The 9,779-nt window shown below is 39.5% G+C and overlaps 1 protein-coding gene across 1 annotated transcript; it reads right to left on the bottom strand.

Moving 5' to 3' along the window:
• Positions 1 to 5,424: 5,424 nt before the first annotated feature.
• On the bottom strand, positions 5,425 to 9,509 carry RNF182 (ring finger protein 182). Its single transcript, XM_031435174.2, has one exon. It carries the CDS (start codon positions 8,579 to 8,581, stop codon positions 7,838 to 7,840), a length of 744 nt encoding a protein of 247 aa, XP_031291034.1. The 5' UTR covers positions 8,582 to 9,509; the 3' UTR covers positions 5,425 to 7,837.
• Between the last annotated feature and the right edge of the window lie 270 nt (positions 9,510 to 9,779).

Below are 9,779 nucleotides of genomic sequence, written 5' to 3'. Positions count from 1 at the left end.
TTATATGTAGTGGTTAACCTCTGCAAATCTCAAACTCCCAACTTTATCCCTTCCCACCCCCTTTCCCCTGGTAACCATAAAACTATTTACTACGTCTGCAAGTCTGTTTCTGTTTTGTAGATAAGTTCATTAGTGTCCTCTTTTTCTTCTTCTTTCTTTTTTTTTAGATTCCATATATGAGTGGTATCATATGGTATTTGGTATTTTTCTTCCTCTTTTGGGGCTCACTTCACTTAGAATGACCATCCAAGTTGCTGCAATCAACTGTCTTTCAAACTCATGTACTGGTTCAGTGATTTACGTTTGTGGTCAGATCCCATATTATGACTGTTTTATTAACTCTCTAGTGAAAACTAAACACAAGGTGCTCCACAGAACATTCATTCCACAAAATACTAATAGATGTTTTGAGGAAAAAGTGTGATGTTCCATAAGTTTGAGAAAACATTGGATTAAATTGCTAAGCAGGTTTCTTAAACTGAACGTCTTCACAGTCAGCTGGCTGGGCTGATGCTCAGAAATCTCTAAGAGAAGACACAGTACACACTGCTACTTAAAGATGCACAGCCAGGAAGTCCTTTCTTCTTGAACTGTCTACCTGGATATGTTCCACGTCATATATTTCAGAATAACTGCTTTAATAAGATGCTCTTGTTAAACAGCTTGTCTGTCTTTATATTTTTTCAGTAAAGTGTGACATGCATGGATATCATGTCAAAGAGTCACGGAATATTTGTATATTATGCATGATAGATAGCCAGTAATATGAGTTAAATAATGAAATTTTAGGTCGTTTTACCAAAAAATCTGACAAGGTTCCCATTCGAGAGATAAAGGTCAGGAAGAGGATTAAGTAATCAGCAGGCAATTTTCCTCCTCAGTTCCAAGAACTGGTCTCCTGATGCCACATCACTCCGCCCTCTCCTCCAGCAGCAGAAAAAACCCACAAAATTATGGTACCTTTTGCTCCCTTTCAACTAGAGATCAGAGTTGGTCAAATTATGAGCCGAGAATAATTCTATAATTCTTACAATTGTAATTGAAAATAAAATTTGTAATGACAGTACATTTAACCATAGAAATATATAGCTGGAATATCTCGAAAAATCACATCAAATGGAAACACTGCCAACAACCAGTCCATCACCTGGCGCAGGATCATCTCCGCTGCTCAGTATCGGCAAACGCTGGACAAGAGGAAATTACGACCTCTGAGACGAGCAGCTGAAGCCATTATTCTACGAGAATCGTAAACGCAGTCGTCAGAGGTCACAAAAATACTTTAAAATGGGACTTAAATGGATAATTACCAACTGGCGGGAGACTCAGTGTGGTTCTGTAGTTCTCTTTCAAATCTGTTTCATAAAATGTGAAGACTTGGTATGTGTCTCTGCATGTATGCCTGGCTGTGTGCGTGTGTATCTGTGTCTGTGGGTCTGTGTGTATGTGTCTGGGTTTGTGTGTGTGTCTGGGAGTGTGTGTGTGTGTTTACCTTGTCTGTGTGTCTGTGTGTGTGTGTGTCAGGGCGTGTGTGCACGAGATGTGGAAGAGGATAGTGGTGAGGAGCACTAGGCTCTTCCATAAATGGCATGAAAGAAATCAAAGAAAATGGGGAAAAAGGAAAAGTGTGGGAGGTTTTGGCTCAGCACAAAACCATCAGTAACAAAAAACAGATGTTCATTTACTGGCTAACGTTATTAGTATGAAAAATAACATTTCATAGCAGAAGTGTTATTTTAATTCACTTAAGATGCCATGTTAGAAGCTAAGCTTTCTTATTCACAGATATGAAACAATAAAGAGCCTAATTTATCTTAAACTATTGAGAAGGAAATTGAGGCATTAAACCAACTCTTATGATCTGACCCTAGTCCGCTATACGTTTATTAGCCAAGAGATAATTCATGATTGGCTCAACCAAATTAGAACTGTATTGGCAAGAATTGGAGAAGACATTAGATTTCAAATTATACAGCATACAATTTTACCTAAGAATAATACTTACTAAACATTTTAAAACATTATCTAAAGATGATAGAATTTATTACATGAGCCGATAATAGCTCTGTGTGCATTCCATCTACTACTCAAGGGATTGAAAAATCTAAAAGCAGGCGTGCACAGAGAGAAAGGTGTAGAACGTCTCAAGACTGGGAACTTAGAGTGAACTTGATGAATGAACCCACCACCTAGAGGGGTTTTAAGAAGGGAGGGAATGGTCAGACAATAAACAAAGAGGTTATTCTGACCAAGCAGGATCAATCTGAAGAATAAACTGAGGAACGAACTAAGAAAATTGAGCTGTCTGGAGTGCAGAGTTCAAGAAGATCTGATAAAGATCAAGGCAAAGGAGTCTTAAAGGGAAATGACAACTAGTCTAAACATGGTTTGGAAGATAAACAGAGAGATGGTTACAAAATCTGTGTAAGAGAGTAATAATGTGTTTCGGATGTGTGGTTAAGAAACCTGTGATACACTGAAAGTATGAGGCTGGAGTCAAGGGCATGATTTACAGGTTTAAAAAAATGTTATTTCACAGAAGATTTGGGTTTCTTCTTCTCCAAGCTTACAGAAAGTACCTCCGTTGATATAAGATTATTATCCATTTCAGTTTATTCCTTCAATAATTGGATGACTATAATGCCGTGTTCCAACCTTAAGATTTACCAAAGCTTTAGAGAGGTGGAGGCTCCTGTGATTCTACCTCCTCCACAATGTACCTGCCAAGAGGCAACCGGACCACCTTCTCTTGAAAACTTTCAAGGAGAGAGAAGTTAGTTTTCACTAGGTTAGACTAGATTTCAAATCTTTGGAAAAATGAAATCATTGATTCAGCCAAGAATCATTAATGGATGCTAAGACCATCAGGTAAAAACTGTTGCATGCATGATATTTGAAAAGTGCCAAAATATCACCCCACTCCACAAAGTATCACCCCACAGATTACTTGCTAATTGCACGGGGAGAATGGAGACACCCAGAAGTCACCCCCTAAACTGAGTGATCAGACAGCATTTCCAACGGTGGGGCAAACTTCCATTCCAGAATCATCTAAGAAAACCTCTTCCCTCAAATCTGAACCTAATCACACTTCTCAACCTAATTTTCAGTTTAGAGGAAATACAATGACAGAAGAAGTTAAACACCACCCTTTGTCTGAAAGTCAGACAAATCCAGAATGTAGGATATCATATAAGGTAACCAGCCTGCTTTTTCAAGTCAATGTCACAGGGAAAACAAGGTGAGGTGACTGTTCCAGAATAAAAAAGAATAAAATACATAACAATCAAATGCAGTGTGTGAAGTGTGACTAGATCCTGGTTTGTGCTTTGTGTTTTAAACTATCAAAGACATTTTGGGAACAAATAGAAAAATCTGGGTAGACTGCATATCAAATGATATTAGAAGAGTATTTTTAATTGCTTTAGATACAATAACGATATTTTAGTCAAATTAGAAGTCTCTTATTTTCAGGGGAAGAGAGAAAAAACAAATGGAACAAAAGATTGACTGCTGATGACACTAAATGGCTAGTGTACCACTGATAATTGTATCTCTAAGCTTTTCTGCATAATTTTTAAATTTCATGCAAAAAAGCTTGAAAAATATTTTAATAAACTCATCTGAAATCTGCTTCTGTCTGTGTTCGCCTAGTAATCCTAACGCCACCTCCTGTCTCTTGGTTCCGGGGCCACAGGTTCTGATTTCCCTGCTTCCCTCTCCCCGGGCTCTGGCTGCTCCCAGGCAGTCCCTTTGCAGGATCCTCCACTGACCCTTCAGAGTTACAGCTTCAGGGCTCAGCCCTGGCCCTCTGCTCCCTCTGTTTCTCCATTCCCTTCACTTCAGCTGCTACTGAAATGCTAAAGACCCCCCCACCTCAACAAACGTACATCTTCAGGCCAGACTGCTGATCTGGGGCAAATGGATCAGAACACAGAAAGAAACTTTCGTGCCTAAACCATTGCACTTCCCAGCAAACCAAGATCCAAAACGACCCACTAAGTCAGGGCATATTCTTTTCTCTTAGGACTCCAACCACCTCAGTTTAAAGGGAAAATGTCAGTATGTCACAAATCGAAGAAACTTCTGATTAATTAAAATGCTTACAGAGTAATTGTTTCCACAGAAGTCAATGTTTGATTAAATCAAGGCTCAACCACTTCAATACATACATGAGTGCCTCTTCCTACTTAATATATACAATATACAGGATATAATTTGATATTTTTTATTCCTAAATTTAAAACATCTTCATGTCAGAACCATAGATATCTATGCACTGAGTATACTTAGTTTGGGACTGTAACACAGATTTAAAAGATATAAGCAGCTGAGCTGAATCTGTATTGTCCCCAAGACTCACTTGGAATTTACTCAAATTTTAACATTTAATTACCCACATTATTATTATTATTATTATTATTATTATTATTATTATTATTATTCTCTTTCCCTTTCTCTTTCTTCCATCTCTTTTACACAAACCAAGACTTGTAAAGGAAGATTCAATATTCAAGCATCTCACAGAGGAGTAAAAATTCATAAAAGATTTGAGGCAAAGAGAAGTAACCGTCTAATATAGGGTCAGAGATATGGAAAACAGGCAAGACTCAAGGTTCAAGAGCAAATGATTAAACTTTTTCAGAATCTTACTTTTAACCAAACCTCACTGATTTTGAGGAAGGCTCTGAGAAATAATTTGTGATGTTTCTACAGTGTTAAAAAAAAAAAAAACGAAGCAAGCACTTGCTTTTACCAAGAAGCCTAAAAAAAGAACAAGTCCCCCAAAATGCAGAAACACATAGAATTATAATTTGCTTCCATTACACTCTTTCAGGTTAACTAATTTCTCTCTCTTCTGCAGCCCAGGACTCACAGAGCTCACATTGATGACTAAATTAGTTTGCCTTTCAATACAGGATTCCTTTGCTTTCCATGTCTACCTGGTCAACAGATCAGGAAATTTCTTCAAACTCAGGGTGTCTTTGAAGCTTCCTTATCTGTTTACAACCAGGGAAATGCATGTCACTCGAGAGTCTCCCGGTGGATATGCAGGAGTTCACAGCCTTAAGTTCTGCCAGCACAGGTGACTGTTTCCCTTAACCCCATTCTTCCTCGTTTACGTAGATTTTGGAAGTGAATGAAACCATTCCTCTTGATTAACACATGGTGCCAAATCACTAATTACCATAAGCATAAAAATGCTACATATTCCTAAATTACTTCTACCTTGCCTTAAATGGTCATATTTCAATATCAGATAACTTTTAAAATTTGCCCAGATCACATAAAATTAGTGATTTCCCCAACTAAAATGGGTTCTATTTTGCAAAGAAGCTAGGGCAAAAATCTGGCAAACAAGTCAAATAAATTAAAACCAAAAAATTCATTTATAAAGATAAACACTTTTTTTTTTTTAATTTCACCCTCCCTAATTTTTCTCCCTTAGTTAAAAAAAGAAAAAGGATGAAGGCCTTTTAGAGGTGGGATGGGGTAGACTTGCTTCGTGGGAAAGTTCTGAAATCTTCATTCATAGGATAAGGGCATTAGCTTAATCCATGTTTCCAAAGCTCACGTTTGTACCCATCTAATGATCTAATGTTAACAGCAGTCCAAGGAAATGACTGAATCTCAGCCATGAGTCAGAGAAATCAAACGTCTAACTTGGAAATAAGAACAATTTAATGGACAAACCAAACATCACCACAATAAATAAGACATTGAAGAGTTGTCTTTTTTTCATTCAACAGCATGAAAAGTTTTTTGTTGTCATACATTTAAAACTCTTGAACACCAAATTAATTTACTGGCAACTAAAAAAAAAAAAAAAAAAGACTATCACAACAGAAAGAAAGACACAAATTTAGCACTGCAGACATTATACAAATAAGCCAAACACTCAGTACCCACGCCCAGAGCTTTCTAGAAATCTCATTATATGATAAACCCACCAATTTATCTGATGTTACATTTCAGACAAAATGAACATTTTTTAAAAAACCTTATAAATATATAAATCCAAACCACAAAACATCTCCCAGCCAGTACTCTAAGTACAAATGGATATTTGGAAATTGCATTCACGATGCTACCTAAACTAGATTTTATGAAATCATGAATGTATTTAGCTGCCTTTGGGCTTAAATTCATTGGGCCACATTCCAGGAATAATTTCCTATCATCATACCTACCCTGGGCATACATGTTCTCAAAGTTAATAGGGACACAATTAAAATCAAATACTATTCTAGAAATAAGTGTCCATTTTTCCTGAATAAAGAGATTGGAACTGGTCCACTGTATTTCACACAACAAATGTTTCACCACAAACAAGTTAGTCTTAGCAATGCCCCTTTCTAAGAGTTATAAATATTTTAATGTTTATCATCAGTAATGAGTTTTAGACTAAAAAGCTTTTTTTTTTTTGCCTACTTTCTGTGGACACTCAAATCCCTCAAACCTAAAATCTGCTAACCAATTTCTTCTCATAAATATATACATTCAACTTCCCCCACATCATGAAAAGAAGCTCACTAACTCAAGTCACATAACTTATGCTTTTATCTGAAATAAATTGTGTAGGAACTTGAATCCATTCTAAAATGGACTTTACAGGAATAGCAGTATGTTAGACTGCACCCTGCCACCTCCACTTTACCTCCTTGAAGGTTCTCTTCAGTTAGGGCATCAGCTTTGCGTGTTTGGTGCCCATCTTTCTGCCTGACCTACTGCAACACAGTCCTGCACGTAAATCGAAACCATTATATTTTGGTACAGCTCAGTAGAACACAGCAAAATACTTAGGTTCTCAGCACATCGAACCATAAGCTAGAACATCTAAATTGTTTCTGGGTTTCCACTGACGCGATTTACCCCAAAATGTTATAGGATTAAGTTAAGTGAGTCTGTAGTTGAATTTAAAATGCAATGGGGAAAAAACCAAAATCCTCATAAAGTTATAGCAACCAATTTAAATGGAACCTCATTCAGGATAAGGGATGGGGCTGACTGAACAATGTGGTTAAGAAAAAAAAAGAAAGAAAGAAAGAAACGAAAGGAAACTAAAATGCTTTAAGAAAAGGCTCAAATGAGATCTCCATGAACTATAATTGCTCCAAGACAATTTCATAAAAGACTAGAGAGCAGAAAACAAATGTGGAGGAAAGGGTGTGTCTCAAAAAACAAGTGGCCACATTCTGCCTTGAAGTTTACTCTGATGCCAATTCCTCAATGTCTGTAATTCTCTTTAGTAAAGCAGCAAAACAGGTGAAATCACACAAGGGTGTGAGGTGAGTTTCCTCTTGCAAGGAGCATGCGCAGAGGGAACCAGCATCCAGGCTTAACAGGACCCAGGGAAGCGCCAACAACGGGGTGGGAGGTGAGCACTGTGCAAACAGATGTGTCTGGGGACTGCTCTCCTCCTGCGTCCACCCTGCATCCCAGGCTATCCATGATCACGAGAAGAGGAATCGGTTCACGCCTCACCGTCCACAAAGTCCCCTCCTGCAGCACAACACGCCGGCCCCTGGTGTCTGTCTAGCAGCGCGGAGTGAAATCTGCCCTTTCTCTGGGAAGGCTCAGGAGAAGAGCTTGAGGAAGGCTTAGCCGATATCTTTTTCTTTTTTGCTAACACGTAAGTAGAAATGAACATTTTTTACTTCCAGCATACAGGAAGACCAATTGAGTCAACATTTTGATGGAAAACAGGCCACAAACATGCCCAATGGCTTTGTTAATGCCATGGGCACCAACACAGAGAGTATGAAAGAAAATGAGGGCTAAATGACCTCCCTTCAAACGTGGCAAGGTGTGTCAAGTTTCCTAGTGTGTGTCTCCATCAAGAGGAAGGTGCCAGGCAGTCTAGGAATTCGTGACAGATGCACTGGCAGAAGCCGTACACCATCAGGATGACGAGGCTGGAAGGGACCAGGCTGACGAAGACGACCCCGAGGGTGACCTTCTTAGAGACCAGTAAGTAGATCCCCAAAGGCAAGGAGCTGAAGTACAGCAAACCCAGCAACCAAACCAACACCCTGACGGACGTCTGAAAGAGCAGGGACGTGCAGTTCCACACTGTCCAGTTGTGCGACACGGTCGTCACCGAGTCAAAGCTGGAGGGCCTGTAGAACTCGACCACGGGCGTGGAGCTCAGGGACGGGGAGCTCTCTCTCTGCACCTCCATGATCGTTATGACCAGGCAGTTGGAGGAGGCGTGGGAAGGACTGACCAGCGAGGCCAGCCTCTTGGGGGTCAGCAGCAGCTCGGTGGGGTTCTCGGGCAGGCACTTCTTGCCTTTGCCGCCACAAGTTAAGTTCACCAGGATGTTGTTGTCATCGGGCAGACTGCTGACTTCGTCGTCCGGCAGGCACGTCTCGAACCTGCAGAAAGGGCAGACGATGACGCCTTGCGGGGAGTCCCCGAAGTCTATGATCTTGTAGAGGCATTTGGCACACACCCTGTGACAACACTCCAGCACCTTGGGCTTCCTCTGCTTCAGGTTGTAGCGGTTGTAGCAGATCTTACACTCAAGCTCATCGGAGACCTGAGACTCTGTGGCATCTTCCGGTGGCTGACTGGCCATCTTGAGCTCGGGGTATACACTCTTGGGCCAGATGTGTCTCGTCAAAAGACGGCTTCGATTAAGCTATCTCTCTGAGCATCACATCATCCAAATTAGGCAGAGGTGCAAACAGGCAGGAAAAGCAGGGACAGAAACCAGAAATCTTCCAGGCACTTTCAGCTTCTACATACCACTCTCTGTCTCAAACGCATATTTACAAAGGCCACATGAAGGGTCTGCAAAGGAAAAGAGATTCTAATATAGTGAACAGTGAAAAGTGCTGTACGGAATTTTCTGAGCTTCAGCTGTTAGCAGCGGTAGACTTGAAAGGTTAAATCCCCTTCATCTTTTCATGCATTCCTGCCCCTAGGACAGGAAAGTGTTGTCTCCATGCTTAGCTTTTTCAGTCCACAAATATGATAGTAAAGAAGGAATTAAGAATCCTTTTTCCCCCAATATTAGCATCTTTATTTATTTGTATATACATTTTTTATTGAAGTATAGTCAGTTTACAATGTTGTGTCAATTTCTGGTGTACAGCCTAATGCTTCATTCATACATGAACATACATATATTCGTTTTCATATTGGAATTAAGAATCTTAATGATATAAAGTACACTCCAAGAGCATTGTGGGTACGGCTAGATACAGAGATTTTTCTCTCTGAAATTTGTAACAAATTCTGGCCTCTCTGAAGACAGAATGAGACACTTATCAGAAATACATATATTTGCAATTAAACTCCATTCAACATAGACTAATTCAGAGACTAATTGGTATCAATACCAATTGTCTAAATACCCTCAAGAGTGCTTAGGAACACACAAAAGAAGGGAAAACTTAAGGATAAATGTTTAAAATGTGTTTTCAGAAAGTGCTTTGATAAAGATGAGAGTGTATTTAAAAACAGCAGACAGTTCTCACCTTCCCAGTGTAAAGAAATCTGTTATAAATGCCTCCATTATTTGACTATTCAATTTCACACTCTTTGTTTCGATACTAGTCTTGAAAACCATACTTAACACATACACATTCACTCAAGGAAGACTGAAGCATAGGACACCTGACATAAGCATTATAACCAGGTCGCTAATTCCCAAGACAGAGACATAAACACAGAACGTACGCTCAGTTATGTCTCCAAACGTGAAGAACCGTGCACGTGTGGCTTCCAAGAAGTACTCAGACTTCGCCTACTTGCCTGCTTGCTCTCATGTA

Source organism: Camelus dromedarius, chromosome 19 (genome assembly GCF_036321535.1).
Source record: "Camelus dromedarius isolate mCamDro1 chromosome 19, mCamDro1.pat, whole genome shotgun sequence".
In the NCBI taxonomy this organism is placed as follows: domain Eukaryota; kingdom Metazoa; phylum Chordata; class Mammalia; order Artiodactyla; family Camelidae; genus Camelus; species Camelus dromedarius.
The sequence above is the reverse complement of the archived record's forward strand: the minus strand, read 5'-3'. Positions and strand labels throughout refer to the sequence as shown.

What these genes read in the sequence shown, in the direction of transcription:
- RNF182 (XM_031435174.2), bottom strand. Translation starts at nt 8,581, where the DNA reads ATGGCCAGTCAGCCACCGGAAGATGCCACAGAGTCTCAGGTCTCCGAT.